Genomic DNA, 17596 nt, shown 5'->3' on the forward strand with positions numbered 1-17596 from the left:
ACATTAATCAGTGACAGCAGCGCTATAATGGTAGTCTTCACACTGTTCCGGTTTTTCTGGAATCTAATCAGCAGGTTAGTTCCTCCTGTAACCAGAGAGAGTCTTGATTCCCTGTCACATTTCCCGGAGTTGTTGCGGTTTAAGTTATCCTTGATGTACTGCTCGTATTTTTATTTGGCTTATTTGATGCTAAACGTTGTTTAGTGGAACCCCGTTTGGGATGGTATGAAACAGTGGAGCAGTATAAAAAGGAACATCTTGCAGTTGGATTCATCAGCGGTGGGAAAGTCTATCCTGCAAAATCTTCATCCAGATTCAAAGGTGGGTAATGTAGCCATTTTTTTACTCAAGAAAGAGTATTGTTACTATAGAATATTATGACCCAAGAAAGTAAAAAGTAGCCCTACAAAAAATCACTTAAGAGTAAGTATTCAGAAATAAGTAACTACTGTACCTATAAAATTCTGATTATTTTCTTAATCAGAGCATGAATGTGCAATAGGAATGTGCAAATCCAGACATTACCCAACAATATAACTTTGACTTAGATAGTAAATAAATCAATTGCTGATGTACAAAAGATACAAATTGAGGCAAATTTAGCAACAAGAAGTACACTTAAATTAAGTCAGTTTCGTGACGTAAATGACATGTAGGAAACTGCCTTGCTGTTATTTCCCCTCAATTTTTCCAGTTGTTCTTTTCTGTAATTGTCTTTCTACGGATTTATTGCATAAAAACAAATGTTTTTTCTCCCATCAAGAGTTTTGTACATCATTGTGTGTCTACAAATCAGGGGCGGAGCCAGAACGTGGCTAATGGGTGGGCCTGGGAAAAATCAGGGTAGGCCTGAATATTTCTGTCACTGAGCACAATCCTCCTGTCCACACATAGTATATTCAAATAAAATGACAAACTGAATGATATGAAGTTCAGATCTTCCTGTGACAACCACTATGGTTAATAGCAGGTGCTGGAGCCTATCCCAGCTGACAATGGGCGAAAGGCAGACTACACCCTGAACTGGTCGCCAGGCAGTTGCAGGGGACACACAGACACCGTCACTGAGCGGGAACCGATCCCACACTGCCTGCACTCAGGCGTGTGTACCACTACACCATCGGTGACTTAGTCCAATTTTATGTATTGAAAAATAATTGTTAAATTCATATTTTTTATTGTTAAATAAAATGTATTACCACAAACAACAGAACAAAAGCAAAGAAAATTGGTACGGAGTACCATTATCGATTCCTGGGTACCAAGAAACGCAAGCGTCATGGTGGGTGGGCACGATGAGCCTTCTCTATTTCAACATTGAGACTAGTAATCGGTAGAAGAAGCCTCGTGTAGCGTTCCAGCACATTGATTTAAACTACTGTACTGTACAATATATTGATACTGTGTCGGCACTGTTACTTCTGTTGCTCAATAAGGACACCTCCTGGCTCTTACACATCATTGCATTGCAGGCAACTTGTACTGTATACAATATTACTTAGGTATGATTATATATTTTTTCCAATACGCCCGCAACGTTTGTGATCAGTTCAGATAATGGATGGATGAGATTGTACTATTTTTGCCTTAATCTAAGTTTAAAATACATTTGAAATATACAGTCAATAAATGTGAACGTGTCATAATGTGAAAATCAACGTGAAAGTGTCATCATCGTAAATGTGATGTTGCTTATGTATACTTATCTTTGAGGCACATCGTTTTAAAAATACTTTTAAACAGAAACTCTTATTTATTTATTTTTTAAGTTTTTCCATTGTTTCAGCAGTCCGGCAATTCCTTTTTCTTCCCCCGAGGCACCCCCGCATCAGCAAGTTCTCTATCCTTAGAAGGCATTGATGAGGCTGGTGTGCCAAAAAAAAAAAAAAAAAAAAAGTGGAGACAGTCAAAAGAGGTTTATATATATTTACATTAAATATTAAAGCATACATTATATCAACTTCTTACTGTACCTTAAACATTTTCTATGCAAACCTTTATGTTTGGCAAAACATGATGGCTCATAGTAAAATTCTGAAAAGCCTAATCAAATGCATGGAAGCTTGATGTCCAAAAATAAAATAGCTACATATATTTATTTGTAAAAATATAAATAAATATATTTATTTATAAAAAAAATAAATAAATTTATGTAGGCGACACTGTTCTTGACTGGTTAGCACGTTCACCTCATACTGCAGAGGTCGTGGGTTCAAATCTGGCCCTAGCCTTCTTGTGTGGAGTTTGTATGTTCTCCCCGTGCCTGCGTGGGTTTTCTCCGGATACGCCAGTTTCCTCCAGCACGCCTGTGACCCGTGTAAGGAGGGTTTGGATGATGGATAAATAAACAGAGCTGTGCATTCCGTCTACGTGACGGACTGGTCCGTCTATTTGTCACTGATGGCCGCCCGTTTTGCTGACGGTTGACGAATGATGGGTAAAGTTTTAAAATAGACGGCCGAAACATAGTTGGAAGCCCGTTTTATTTAATCCGTCATTCATCTGTAATCCGTCATTAGTCTATTTTTAGCGGTGGGATTTCAATGGCCGCGGCGAGCACGACGAGGAAAAATAGTGAGTTGTAGTTGTCTGGACTACAGATTTGAGAAATGGACCAGGGCTGTGAACAGTTTCCATGGCGCAGTGCAGTGAGTCACTCTTTCTGTTCAAATAATCGTCTATAATCTATTTTTGCGATGAGGCTTCAATGGAGGCGGCGAGGCTGTTGTGCGTTCAAGCGTGCCTTTGTTTTCTTATTCTGACTTCACGTTCACTGCCCCACTCTCCTGCTGCTGGGGCAGACCATTCCCATACAAGAGGGGGAGGGCAATACCACAATCCCTATAACAGAGGCTTCCGTTTCCCATTGGCCGCGGCGGCCGAGGGTTGCAGCTTCAGGGTCCGAAAAGGAGACGTATTTAGTCCTGCCGGACATGGAGCATGGAGGCTCCCATGTGAGTGAGACTTCCATGTGGTGAAACTTCCGTTTCGTTTCGAATATCGCACAGTGGGGGCAGAATCGCCAACGGAAGCCCGTTTAAAGTTAGAGGCAGACCGGCCTATAGACGGGTACTCTTTTTTTTTCCACCGGAAAAAAAGGCAAAGGACAGACGACAGAAGGGTACCCTCGCTGCTGACGAATGATGAATGACGGATGGTCAATTTGTAGTAAAATGCCCAGCTCTGTAAATAAATGTCATGTCATCTTCCAAACCGCTTATCCTATATAGGGTCGCGGGGAGTTGCTGGAGCCTATCCCAGCCATCAATGGGCGAAGGCAGACTACACCCCGAACTGGTCGCCAGCCAGTCGCAGGGCACACATAGACACTGTCACTGAGCGGGAATCGATCCCACGCTGCCCGCACACAACTCAGGCGTGTGTACCACTACACTATCAGCGGATTTGTAAATAAATGTATTTATTATTAATAAAACGACCATGAGAAGTTCTAAAATATCTATCGAGACCCGAACTTAGGCACCACTGTTTTAGATGATGTATGTATGATGTATTTGTGACTTCTTTTCCACGACTCGTGCTGTGCCTTGAGTATATTTTTTTATGTAGGACACTTCAGTCAAACAAATGCAACCTTCATTTAACGTTCAGAAAATGAAATTTGTCATTTTAAGTAAGTGTTACTTTGAAATTGATTTTAATTCTGGTAGATCAAGCGGAAACTGAGAGCAAACCAGTTTATTTCTTTCCATTTTTTGTTTTTACACAGTACAGTGGTATTTTTTTTATTGAAAAAAACTTTTCAGGGAGTCATTGATAGTGTAGTGGTACACACGCCCGAGTTGTGTGCGGGCAGCGTGGGATCGATTCCCGCTCAGTGGCGGTGTCTGTGTGTGCCCTGCGACTGGCTGGCGACCAGTTCGGGGTGTAGTCTGCCTTCGCCCGTTGACGGCTGGGATAGGCTCTAGCACCTACCCGTGACCCTGTATAGGATAAGCGGTTTGGAAGATGACACATGACACTTCTCAGGGAGTGCAGACCAATAGGGACTGGATCGAATTTATAGGATTTCAATTAACAGAAGTCAGAAGTTAGCATCCTCCAGGGTGGACCAGCAAGGAGGTACTTCTGGTCCGTCACAAATTTTTCCAACTCCAAATGAGTGCTTTTGACCCCGTATGAAATCCACCCAAGCCCCCATTAGCAAAGTAACCCCTCCAAACCATACAATTGAGGAGGAACACCAAGGGTTGTCAAGTCCAACTTGTCTGGTATGTCTTTCAGAGCTCAGCCAGCTAATTAGTTCTGCCCAACATGTTCCTTCTCCTGGTGATCACGGCCGGTGTCAGCCTACTGCCAGGTAACCCACACATACGATTTCATCTTCCCCTCTGAAATTTTGCAACTACGCACACTTGGGCATGGATGTCATGATGAAGCATAAAATGATTAAGGTGCAGATAATGATCAAACAAATTTAGATGACATGAGTGGTCCTTTTGAACCAATTAGTCGACAGGTCTATTTTACTACTCCGCATCAATGTTTGAAGTTTATACTAAACGTCTACTTGTGTCAGCAAATTCACAGTGAACTTCCGACTCGCTGCCATCACGGAACAATAATGCTCTGTGGAACAGCGACCTAATCTGTATACTGTATGTCTGTGTGGGTCCATAAGTATGAAAATAAGCATGTTGTGGGTGAAAAATAGTGGTTAGCCTCGCTAGCTTTGGAAATTCCATGAAATATTCATAACAAAGGGAGCACTGTCAGCAAAGAACAAGGGCAGCAACGCGAAATGATGCTCGATTCAAAATGTAATGGATGGTCAAAAAAGTTGTAATAGCAAGAACTTGATTCATTATTGATTCAACACAGACCATCATTACACCCTTGTCGCTTTACAATACTTAGTTCTAATACTTGTCACGGTCTGGAATACACATTTGCATCCGTAAATAATAATAAATATTTTTACCGAAATTAGACAGCAAAATGCGCAAGTCTATCCTCAAATACAATAAAAGCACAAGTTAATGACTCTCAGCCAATCAAAGCGGCTGCCCACATTCCTTTTAAAATCAGAGCGGTTGAAGCACACACAGTGCTTGACATACTGGGAAAGCAGGAATTGACTTGATGCGCGCACGGGCACCTGTCAAAGAAAATAGGGCCCTAAATCTTAAGTCGTTCAACCCTTACTATACATAGTTATTTTACCTCTCAAACAAATGTGCTTTTCTCACTTGAATACTTGACTTGTACACGGTAATGCTTTGTTACACAGTCTCTTTCAAAAGATAAGCGCTATGAAGCGCTACATGTGTTTACATTTGAATTCAGGATGTTTGTCACTTTGCGTGGATGACTGCCGGACTGGCAAGTCTTTGACAAGTCTTTGTCATGTCTTCTCTGCAGGCGCAACATCTCAAACAGATCAATTTTTTAACTTGACCGAATGCCCCATTAACTATTACGGAGAGACTTACAGTGAGGCATATGTGAGTAATATCACATGCATTGCTCTTTAACATAGAATAAGTCATACAGTATTGATACCCGTTCTTGTCCTGTCCACAGGGGATCAGTGTCGTGAATGTATTTACATTGGTCTTTGGCAACAAGACTAACACTGACTTCATGACTTTCACCTTTGAAGACGTGGTGCAACTTGTTGCTTTTGGGCCAACCTTTATTGTGGCTGATGAAACTTCTGAATTTGTCCGCAATCTGCCAGACCTTGTTGGGACGTCACCATGCTTTTATGGTATTGGTTTATTTTCTTCTTCGAATACGGTGAGTATTGCGGTTTGCATTTTGTTTTGTTTTATATATATATATATATATATATATATATATATATATATAATTTTTTATTTTTTTTTTCCTTCTTCCAGATTCTTTTGCATTTCCGCATATTTGGCCAACAAGGAGCGTACCTAGTCACCTCGCTTGTACCACTGGTAAGAATACAAACTTTTCCTGCATCTGAAATCAAAGCAACTCAAAGGCATTGTATCGGTTGTCAGCCTGCCGTATATAACAGATGTATCACGACTGCACCAGTCCGATGTGTAAAGACGAGGACTTTTCAAATTTTTCCTCCTCTGTTAGTAATGTTCACGGCATGAACAGTTCAAACTGAGATTCAGTATATGATCCCAAGGGAGGCTAGCCCATTACAGAGAATTAGAATACGACCGTAAATATCCTTCTTCTGGAGCTTTGAGGAAAGAACAGGAAGGAACACTTGTGAAATCGTTGCAAGCAGGTTATTTGAAAGAAGAACATGTAAACTAGGAGTTCATTTAGGAGGCAAGAGGCAGGCTTTTGCCAGGATGTTTGGAACAGCCTCAAATTAGGAGGATTACAAATATAAGAGCAGAGATCAAAAGGCAGTCTTGTCAAGAATTAAGTTACAGAATTTATGTCAGCAAGCATGACATGACAGGACAGGAGATGTGGAAAATGGATGAATGAGTTTTAAGGTGATATTCATAACTTCCTCACACCTGACCTGATGTCTTCCATGTAGACCGTCACTACAACAGTGAGTGGACAGCTGGTGAACACTACGGAGTTGTCAAATAGTGAAACATATGCCTACTTGAGTGGCTGCAGACATGAGGGTAAGAACAGCTCTTTACGTCTTAACAAGCACCCTGAACAGAACTCTAACAAACACAGATGAACACGTACATGACACATCTCAGTTCAAACCAAAACCATGAACCCAGAATCAAACTCCAAATCAAAGCAAAAAATGGACCCAACTTGTTTGAATTTGCGCCAAAGAAATAATCATTTTTCTTAGAAATGGGTCTCCTGGTTTTTCTTCTCCCGGAACTGGATCAGAGCCTCAATTAGTTTGAGATGCCCGACTAAATTCAGATCTAGTAAACGGGCCTGATAACCAATAGCATCAATGGCAAGAAGTGCCTATATAATCCAGCGCCAAGGTTCCGCGACAGTCCTGTCAGTGTACTCGAGCACAAAACTAAATCAGAGTAAGAGAAGAAACAAAATAATGGTATAATGTCCTGTGGCTGACAAGGTCATGCCGTCAGATTCTTTGGATTCTGCATCCAGGTTTCACATGGATCATCATGGATCTTCATTTCTGTGTGTTGTTTCCAGGTCAATTGTATCTACCCGCCACTGAGAAATGTGCCTCAGAAACTGTCTTCGTGACTTGTAATTCAACCGCTTTCCTCACTGTATCTACTGAAGACCCAAGGTAAACGTGCATGTGTCATTTGTAATAAGGCTACTGTACCCCCACAACCTATTGAGCCACCATCCCACCTCTTCTAGGTGCCTAAGGAAGTTCGAGTGCACCATTAAATTGATTTGGAGCCCCAGTGAGCAGACAACTTCCCGATGAGGGTGTCCTCTTTCTTTGGCTATCTTGGTTGGCCTGCTTTGTAATGGTGGCCCGTACATTACCTATCAGCATTTTTTCACTGGCCTGTATATATTTGGACCTCCAAATTCAATCATCTACTCTAATTACATGGTCTTTTTCCAAATAAATGCAGATGAGGACCATATCTATTAATGTAAAAAATTCTCAAGCTATCTTGATGATGGCAGGGGGTAACAGATATTCAAAATACAGAAATAGATACAAATTTACCGATTAAAAAGAAAAGACAGCACAACCAGCTCCATCATCATCAGCGTTCTTGCAAAGATGTTTGATGTGGATGGTATGTTTATCAGCCTGGTTATAGCTAGTCTCAAGTCAATTAAATGGGACCAGGTGTAAACAGGTGGGTATAACGCTACATTTACTCCATTACATATTTACTCCATTACATTTACTTGACTAATTTTCAGAGCTGGGCACTTGACCCTTTTTTGCCACCCTTGACCTGGGTACCCTTCCGGCCTCGACCCCGCGCCCTTATTCATAAAAATGATCACCCCCCGCCCCGTTCCTCCGTCCTCCCCCCCAAAAAACGTGTATGACGCCGCCGCACGGGAGATGCTAACGGCCTTCAAAATGAAAGCATACCAGCAAACCACTACACAGCAGGTTTGCTACGGCGTATTTCCGGAGCGAAGAAGGAGAGACCGAGAGAGGTGAATAGAGTGAGGTTCGTTAATTTCAATGAAAAATTCCTGCGGTGTTGCTTGTTAAAGTAGGGAAGATACCAGAAGAAGTGCATGAACTCCACCTTGATGTGCTAGCATCATCCTTGAGTGCTGCACGCTGCTTGATTTTACTCGCGGACACAACGTTGTTTTGAAACAGTTGCGTTCCGATTCGGGGGCGTCGCTTCAAAAAGACAGCGACAACAATGGATATCGTGTCCGCTACAACCATAAAGGGGCCGGAGATGGCTAGATGATGCATTTAATTGTATTGCAAAAATGATCTGGAAGGTGGCTGCTAAGGGGGAACGTGGGTGAGTATCTTCTTTACACACACATACGTGATATTACACCCACGCCGCTGCCAAACTAGTTTGCTTTGCAGCAGCAACGAGCTGCGTGGTGCATCCTCTCCTCCGTGTGGGAAACTGTACGTCGTCGCAACATGTGACATAATGGACCGATCAGAGCAGCAACAATTCGTGATATGTGCGTGGCATGTGTTGCAGACCTGTCGCCAACAGGACAATGCGTCGGTCATGTGAATCAAAGTTGTCGTTTGCGCCGATGCGGGAGTATGAAGAAGCCAGTTCTGCTAATTTTCTAGAACATTCGCTATGTGCTGTTTTTAAACCCTTGAGGCACCAAAGATATTTTTTTAAGAATATGTTCTATGCAGGCCCACTAGTTGAAACACAGCATTCTGATTAATATTGTGTTTGTGGAATATGAGTTAAGCAACAAAATCCACCCATTTTTAGCCATCTCTGGGGGCGGCCATTTTGTCAACTCTGTCGATTGAAAATGACATCACAGTTGCTCAGGGCTCAGGTAATGACCAATCACAGCTCACCTATTTTCTGAAGCTGAAGGTGGCACTTTGCTGGTGTTGTCCAGATAATTTACTTGTTTTCCAGATACAAACCTCCCATGAGAACATCACTTGTGGCCACTGCCTTATCATTAGCAGCCTCCTGAGGTCGACCTTGTTATGTCACTATCCTTACATCACTCTTTCCTTTCTAATTAAGCACTGTAATGAAGGCAGGAAATAACAACAAGTCAATCACAGTCTGTTTCGTCTGTCAGACTTTTTACACACAGATGACCTTCCTCTCAATTGTCCAACCTGTTGTAGTTTTCTTTCAGAGATAAACAAAAATGTTGCCTTAAAATAAAATCTTGAAAATCCAATAACCAATGTTAATCTATATCTTTCCATTTGATTATAGGAAAATTAAATGACAGTAACATTATTCACAAGTTTTGCTTTTGGATTTTTACTCTTCTAAGATTTGATTTATTTCTCCTGACCACAAATAGGCTTTGAAACAGTTTTTATCCAGTAAGGTTTTTTTTCTACGAGAATAAACTTGCATCACCTCTCACTGAATTAAATGGAAATGGAAATGAATAGAAAAACGATCATCCTTTTGAAAGTCAAATGTCTCTGTTGACAAAATTTGACATGTACTGGATCTAATTACAGTCATTAATAAATTATTATCCATCCATACATCCATTTTCTATACCGCTTATTCTCGTTAGGGTCATGGGCATGCTGGAGCCTATCCCAGGTGACTTCAAAATTCAGGTGGGGTACACCCTGCACTGGACAACAGCCAATAGCAGGGTACAGAGAGACAAACAGACAGACACCCATTCACACCTAAGGGCAATTTAGAATCTTCGTTTAACCCATTAAGGACGGGAGCGCATAACCGCGTTTCTACCGCTAGAGCCGGGAGCGCTGTTGCGTCTTTCTACCCTTAAAACCGTGAGAGCGTGTACGTCAGTTTCTATTATTTAATTCTCAAACTCTTAACCAATGAAATGGATCAGAATAGACATGTGCCGGTGTCGTGAGTCGTCGTAGGATATCCGGAATTATTTCGAGCAGTAATGGCGGACGCCGTCGATCGTGGGAGCTCTGAAATGAATAACGGCAGTGCTATAGACGACACGTTTGTGGACTTTGAACCAGTAGAACTAGTCAAACGTGACATATGGTTAAGATATTTGTTTGTAGATAATGACAATACCGACGTCTTTGTAACAGAATTGATTCCAGGGTTAATTCCAGGGACCAGTGGCGTCATTGCGTCTATTTCAGCAGGGTAGAAGGCTGAAGCCTCTCTAGAAGGCGCTGAAGCTCCCCTAAATGATTTGGTTGCATTAAAAAAAAACAAAAAACTTCAAAATAAAGTATACAGTAAAATAAATAAATATGAACTTAACCTATCATTATTCATGTAAATATAATCATAACTCTGAGTTTCCCTTCCTAGTGTCAGGTAGACAGCAATGGCGGAGCTAGACTTTTATACTTGGGATGGCCAGGGGGTCTGCAAAACAAAACTTGGAAACACATTAAACATCGGAAAACATGAGTCTAAAGAGTTAATTTCACAGAGAAAAAATCCATTTGTGATGCAGACAGTCTAGAAATCTTATAAAAATCAACATGGATTTAGGTACAAGGTATATAATTTAAGACTTACACTTAAGACATATTTTTAACCTGGACTTAAAAGTATTCACACTTTAATATTACTCTATTATTTAATTAAGTCAGGGAGTAATATTTTCCTTCAATAAATGTAGGCACATGTACCAAAATGTAATCCCTATGACAAGTATTTGGAAGCAAACAGTTGCTGTGCTGTGAGCCAATGTCACGTAATTTTCCTCTATGTTGATCAGTTAAAGCGGAAGTCAACGCAAACATATTTTTTGCAAGTTGTTCCCAGCATGCCCACTGGTTGAAACATGGCATTCTGATTAATTTTGTGTTTGTGATATATAAGTTAAGCTGCAAAATGCACTCGTTTTTAGCCATCTCCGGGGGCGGCCATTTTGTCTTCTGTCGACTGAAAATGACATCACATCTGCTCACAACGACCAATCACAGCTGACCTGTTTTCTGAACCTGAGCCATGATTGGTTGTTGTGAGCAGTTTCAGGTTAAAAAAAGGTCACCTTGTTCCCATCTCTGTCTCTCCCTGATATTGTACTTCACTTTGCTATGAGACAAATCAAGATGTCTATGTTTGGAGGGGAATCCACCAGTTGCATAAGGCAGAAGATAACTGTCAGTTCATTTTGAGTATAAGACCTCGCTTAGTCAGGCACTACTTAGCAGCTGCCAATCTGGTGATATTCAAACTGTCTCTTGCATGCAAGTTTTTATTAAATTGTATCAGTCAATTTTCTCAAAGTTCTTGTTGTACCTCTTGTCGATTAAAGGCTCCACATTTTCTTCATGTTTCTTTCAAAACTTTATTAGCATCATTTAAAAACGTGTAGTTGACATCATCAGCGAGGCCTGGGATTGGAGGGGACTATCGGGCTTCGGTCATCGGCATCCGCATTCATCCACCACCATGTCCTGGTAGTGGCGCAGCACCACATTGTCATTATTGTCGTAGTAGAGCATGGAGATCGGCGAGAAGCGGACGGGCACGCAGCAGGGCTGAGGGGTGCTTCCTGGATCCAGCGAGTGAACCAGTGTCTGAAGGATGGCGTGGTTGGTGCTGTTCAAGCTGTCGCTGAGAGGGAAGGGGCACTCGCCGTGGCAGTAGTTGGCCACATAGCCCTGCGGTGCGATGATCCAATCCTGCCAGCCCACGTCCTTGAAGTCCACATAGAGGCGGCGGGCCTTACAAATGTTGCTGGGCGACACGGGGGGCAGGGCGTGGGAGGTACTTCTCCGCTGCCGGGAACGGCACTGCTTCGGGTGGAGCGACACTGCCAACAGCGAGGCCTGCACAGGTGGCGCCGCCCAGGATTTATCCAGGTCAGCATCCACAGGCCGAAGTTCCAGAAGCAGACCGTAATTACGTGCCGGGCGGCGCCAGGATTCGGCCAGCGAGGTTAGGTCCAAGGTGACCGACACCCCTTCCGGGCCCAGCCGGACCGACTGGGACAGGAGAAGGCGGCGGTTGACCCGAGGGTCGGCACCCTTCAGCGTGGGCCGGACTATCTTGTACAGAACTGCACTGATGGTGGGGCCACTTTGCAGCAGGGTTGCCGCCGTCCTTCCGGAGCCCCTGGGCCCAGACCTCCACAGGAAGTGGATGTGCAGCTGAGCCAGAGACAAGACTTCCAATGACTCCAGGGCTGCAAGATTGAAAAACAGATGCTGGTCCACGCAGCCTGGGCACGCCACGCCAGAACCTGGAACAACACCGCCTGCACACACATACGCACAAACAATTACACATTCAGACACACAGAAATGGACACAGACAAACAAACATAGGTGGACGGACACATACACTCACACACACACACACACACCATTAACCAACCAACAAAGACATATGTACATACAAAACACTAACATAAACATACAGACAAAGCAAAACACAAACTGAGGGACATGCACGAAGGCATACGGACATACTTACACATGGAGATACACGAAAAACCACATACACAACACAAACACACAAAGAGACACGCAACCAAAAGACAGTCACACATGCGCGCATACAAGAGACACAAAAATGCAGTCACGTTAAAGTAGAGATGTACATTGATACACACAATAGATGCAAACGTGGAAAAGAGATATCATTTTTTTTGGGGGGGGAGAGAAACAGACACCCAAAGTACACGTGGATACACACAAATTAAACAGAAACAGACACATTCACAAACAGCTACAGATGGCATGATGTCTGTAGCCACTAGCCACACAACGATGTGGAGTTTGAGGCTGATAACACTGCCACTACCTTGGTCTTGCACATATCTGATGATGTTGCCACGGACGCCGTACTCGGACACCGTGCACGGCTCGCCCTCTTCGGCCTGAACGCGCTGCGACCTCCTAAAGATTCTCCAGAGGGCCGGAGGGACGTCGTGGCGTGGGGACCGGGACCCCGGGGGACCATCGGGGGCAGCCGGCCGCTCGGAAAGGCCTATGGCGCCGAGGAGGATCCGCTCCTGGGGGACAGCGTCCACGCCGGCCAGGGCCAGTAGGAGCAGGAGCGCACGCATGTTGTTCTTTACCCTGACGACTTTGCACAGCTGTGCGCGGGGGTGTTTGATTTAAATGGCTCGACCTCCCGGTGTGATCGATAAGATGGCGAGGGAGGGGGCGGGGAAGCACGGCGGCTCCAAACATTTTTGTTTGTTTTCGAAAAGTTTTATCAGTTCCTCAAGACATATAGGGATCAGCTCTACTTCGGGCGCAAATTTTTGAGCTCATAAGCCACATTAGATCTGTAAAACCGGGGCCAAATGTCAATAGATGAGGTGGGTGGGGGGGGGGGGGGGGGGAATCTAATTATAACGTTAATGTGGTTGATTAAATAGAATAATTCATCCAATTTTTAAAATATAATTGTTTTACCAATAATTTAGGAAATTGAATAATAAAATGTTAAAACGTGAATGTAAAAAAAATCTAATCAAATCTATTTTTAACATAATAATACGTAGTATGTAGTCCATATTATTCAATTCACAAATTTAAGAAAATAAGTATAGATTTTATTCAGTTAAATACGTAAAATACCTTTTCTGCTTCCCGTGTGTGGGTGTGTGCGTGCGTATGTCTTTTATCTCAAAGTATCTTATTTGATCCTGTTTTACCTCAGTGTTTGTAACTGGGGGTCGTCCACACTGGGAGCTTTGTTAAGATCTGGCTGTAGGGATGCTGCCGTGGGGGAGGGAGGTCCTGGCTCGGCGGAAGAAAGAGAGCATGACGTTAAGTACTGAAAGGTTAAGTGCTTGACAACTCTCGGAAATCTTGGAAAGAAGTGACGCCTGAAGGTGCGCTTGCATGACACCGTGCTAAAATAACTTCGTTCATATTAAGTTACAAGCACCAATTACAACACAGCGATTGATCTGCACATATGGGAATCGCTTCTGTTTTCAGGCCAAACAGTAGGTTGATTTGCGGGTGTCACGCTGCGCTTTTTTATTCAGCGTCGTGCGCTGAATAAACAGCGAACATAGTCAGCGAATGTACACGAGTGTGTTTTGAAACGAGCTCAGAAATGGCGCTTCACACCTAACATCCGCAATTTCTTCACAAAGAGGTGGAGTTTAACACAGTTGCGGCTTTACCCGCTTTTATTCGCTATTGTTGCTAACTTCTGAAGAGTCTTTAAGTTGTAACAAGAAATTTTGAAGAGTGTGGTGTCCAAATGTTTTGATAAAGTTGCGAAATGCATACTATTTAAGCGGTGTACTTCCCTCGGTTTCCCCTCTGTGTCATGAAGTGGTATATGCCGGCCAGACGTCACGTTTAGTGTAGTTCTCCATTTAAGACGCTTGGGGTCAACCAAGGCCTTCGACAAACGCTACTTGGCGCAAACAAGTCAGAAACGAAGTTCCCGGAGAAAACCCACGCAGGGACGGGGAGAACATGCAAATTCCACACAGGAAGGCCAGTGCCCGAATTCGAACCCTGGACCTCTGTACTGTGAGGCGGACCTTATTTATTTGCTTGCTTTCTACTGCACCGTCTGTGCACCTCAGTTTTTTCAGTGGTCCAACTGAATTGTTCGGTCTTGGTAATCAAGTGAACATTTTGGGAAAGTCATGGAAAACTATTGCTAAAAAAAAGTCTATGAACCTTGTGCGGGTGACAGTTACACAAAGAAATTGCATTGTACATTTTTTTGTCATAAAATTGAAGGCAAGCTTGGTAAATAACAGTAGAAGGCATTATCGTTATGACTTACGAGTATGACTCTTTATCATCTTGGGTGCTTGCTTTCTCACTCAGTTCAGGATATGACTGTTAATTCCCTGTTGGCTTTCTTTAGGTCAAATGAGTCACTTGTTTTTTTTTCTCTTCTTCCCCCAGCTGCACCATTCATTTGTTTCTGTGCACGCTCCACTGGAGATGTGTAGGATGCATGATGTGTGTCTTCCTGCCTAATAGATGACTGTAAGCTGTGTCATCCCTTTTATATAATTCTGCGGGGGTCCCTCGTACTATTTTAAGTTTATATGGCTTTTCTTGCTCCACAGGTACAGAGAGCTCCACATGAATGTAGTGTATAATATATGTTTTAGTAGTCATTTAACCACCATATAACCTTTAGTAAATACATATTCACACAACATTTTAAAAGAACATTTTGATAGAGCAGATTGTCATATACAGTATACTGTACATACACAAGCATATAAACAACACACTACCTTTTAGTATGTGTCAGCTAGCACACAATTCAGCAGCACAGAAAATCCAAATCAATGTCCTTTGCTGACAAAAAAAATGGTCTGGCTGAGAGTCCTATTAAGCCAAAGGGAATGCGAAAAAACGGGAAGTCGAAAATGTATATTGCAGGGGCTCCTTGCTTTACGATGGAGTCCCGTTCTTACGTATTTGTAGTAGGAAATATTTGTATAAAAAAAAAACACTCCGAGGCCATAATTGTACTAGTTTGATCAATGGTCATAAATGTAAAAAACATCAAATGAAATTGATGTCATTTTCAGTCAACAGAAGACAAAATGGCCGCCCCCAGAGATTGCTAAAAACGAGTGCATTTTGCTGCTTATCTTATATTCCACAAACGCAAAATTAATCAGAATGCCGTGTTTCAACTAGTCGGCCTGCTGGGAACATAGTCTTGAAAAAAAATATGTTTGGGTTGACTTCTGCTTTAAGGCTTCTTTTTATACTCCCACGTCGACGAGTTCGACAACCGCCGCATTGCATCACGTGACCGACACATATTGCTGCGCGACATGTTGGCACCAGGTCTGCGATACAGGCCGCGCACACGTACAAAATTGTTGCTGCGTGTACGACGCAGTGCGCATTCTCTCTCGTGATTGGTCCGTTATGTCACATGTTGCGATGACATACACTTTTCCCTGGCTCGGTTCTTTGAGAACATTTTATTTGTTACCACGGAGGAGAGGATCCCCCAAGCAGCTTGTTGCTGCTGCGAATCAGACTTGTTTGGCAGCGGCGTGGGTGTTATGTCACGTACGTGTGTGTAAAGAAGCCAACCCACGCACGTACCACCTTCCAAAGCATTTTCGCAATTCAATTAAATGCATTGTCTAGACTATAGGTCTTTTAACTTGATCAAGGTACTAGTACTACTGCATAATATTTGTGGATACTGTTTTTCAGTGTGCATCCCTCACTGACATTTTCATGTAAGAATGAAGTTGCCTTAGAGGCCTAATCATCAATTTTAGCAACGTTTTCTCAGAACACTCAATTCCTTGTTGAAATCTGAATTATGCCGCCTGTAGTCCGAGGAAAACATGGCGTGGGCGCAATATTGTCTGTGAATAACTTGTTTTATGGGTCCTGGGAGTATCATATGCATCTGTCTGTGCAGCTAAACAGAATATTCCATGAAAGCTTCCTTTCTTTCTCGGGCCTGCTTGAGGGAGCGCGTGTGCGTGTCTGGCTGCCAGGGAGAACAACAGCAGCGTTTTCTGATAGCCCGGACCACACACAACCCCAGAGACCCGTGTCTTCTGTCATCAGCACGCAGACGTTAACAATGTGTTTCCAAATTTAGACCTCCATGGTGCTTCATAAACCTGAATCCAACTTTCAATGTTGACACCAGCAAAGAGTCCTCAAGCATTGCATTCTCCTTCCATGTGGAATGATTCATATACTGTAAACAATATTTGAATACAATATAGATTATTGCTAGGAAGCCTATCTGCTTCAAAAGCATCATTGTCACATTTTCAATAGGGGTGAATGGTTAGGTTTGCTCACTCTACACATATTGTGTCTACATAAACCTGTGCAAGCACTATAACCTTCAGCTGGAACCGCCAGAGGAAAGTGAGGCGGGGACCTCAGAATATGTTTACATGCTCAGTTACCACCCCACTTACTGTTTTTCAGTTGATTATTTTATATTTATGTAATATAAGTAGTTAAGTTTTTTGTATAAATATGTATTGTAATGACGACGTTACTTGTGTGTTAGAGTAGATTTGTGATATTCTATGGTATATTCTGACTACTGTAGATAAGATAAGATAAGAATGCCTTTATTGATTCCACAGTGGGGAACACATCTCTGTCATAAAATGAAGGCGTTCTCATTGGAAAATAGGGATGATAAAGAAAATATCACTGATACGCCGCTGCATTTGAAAGCAAGTGACTGCATTTGGACAGTTAGCTTCTAGCTAGTTAGAGGCTTGGTCAATGTCAGCAGTTAATGTCACCATCTATAGTCTCACAGTCATCACCCACTGACAGGTGACTTGACTGCCTACCATCAAGTTTTTGTGTGACTCTGTGTGAAGTATACTTTATTCAAACATTTTGGTCGGTTTTGAAATTCGACAATCTTGGGGCAATTGAATTTTGAGATAATAGCAATTGTTCACGCTTTGACATCATACTTAGGAAACAAGAAAAACAAATCTTGTTACAGAATGACATCGAAATACTGTTGTGGTTGTTGTGCTTTGGTTGTTTGCAGACCTGGGCATTTTATTAAAAAGTGAGCGTCCGTCATCCGTCAGCAGTGAGGGTACCCTTCCGTCGTCTGTCATCCGTCATTTTTCCCACGGG

The 17596-nt window shown here is 42.7% G+C and overlaps 2 protein-coding genes across 2 annotated transcripts; one reads left to right on the forward strand and one right to left on the reverse strand.

Annotated features, from left to right (window-relative positions):
- Window positions 1-149: 149 nt before the first annotated feature.
- On the forward strand, window positions 150-11303 carry LOC147136250 (uncharacterized). The gene is made up of 8 exons (XM_086052506.1): window positions 150-321; window positions 4246-4321; window positions 5383-5465; window positions 5545-5760; window positions 5862-5927; window positions 6500-6593; window positions 7102-7201; window positions 7279-11303. Exons 2-8 carry the CDS (start codon window positions 4276-4278, stop codon window positions 7346-7348), a joined length of 675 nt encoding a protein of 224 aa, XP_085908632.1. The 5' UTR covers window positions 150-321; window positions 4246-4275; the 3' UTR covers window positions 7349-11303.
- Window positions 11304-11326: 23 nt separating this feature from the next.
- gdf3 (growth differentiation factor 3) lies at window positions 11327-13255 on the reverse strand. Its single transcript, XM_086052505.1, has 2 exons — window positions 12801-13255; window positions 11327-12252 (listed from the first exon to the last, which is right to left on the reverse strand). Exons 1-2 carry the CDS (start codon window positions 13063-13065, stop codon window positions 11417-11419), a joined length of 1101 nt encoding a protein of 366 aa, XP_085908631.1. The 5' UTR covers window positions 13066-13255; the 3' UTR covers window positions 11327-11416.
- Window positions 13256-17596: the final 4341 nt, after the last annotated feature.

This window comes from Filicampus tigris, chromosome 14, assembly GCF_054856515.1.
Source record: "Filicampus tigris isolate MCC_2025a chromosome 14, RoL_Ftig_1.0, whole genome shotgun sequence".
Taxonomy (NCBI): Eukaryota; Metazoa; Chordata; class Actinopteri; order Syngnathiformes; family Syngnathidae; genus Filicampus; species Filicampus tigris.

Bases quoted from the DNA above. Each gene is read 5' to 3' on its own strand.
- LOC147136250 (XM_086052506.1), top strand. From the start codon at position 4,276: ATGTTCCTTCTCCTGGTGATCACGGCCGGTGTCAGCCTACTGCCAG. The intron at 4,322-5,382 runs GTAACCCACACA...TCTTCTCTGCAG, and splicing joins CGGTGTCAGCCTACTGCCAG to GCGCAACATCTCAAACAGAT. The intron at 5,928-6,499 runs GTAAGAATACAA...TCTTCCATGTAG, and splicing joins TCACCTCGCTTGTACCACTG to ACCGTCACTACAACAGTGAG.
- gdf3 (XM_086052505.1), bottom strand. From the start codon at position 13,065: ATGCGTGCGCTCCTGCTCCTACTGGCCCTGGCCGGCGTGGACGCTGTC. The intron at 12,253-12,800 runs GTAGTGGCAGTG...ATGTGTGTGCAG, and splicing joins CAGATATGTGCAAGACCAAG to GCGGTGTTGTTCCAGGTTCT.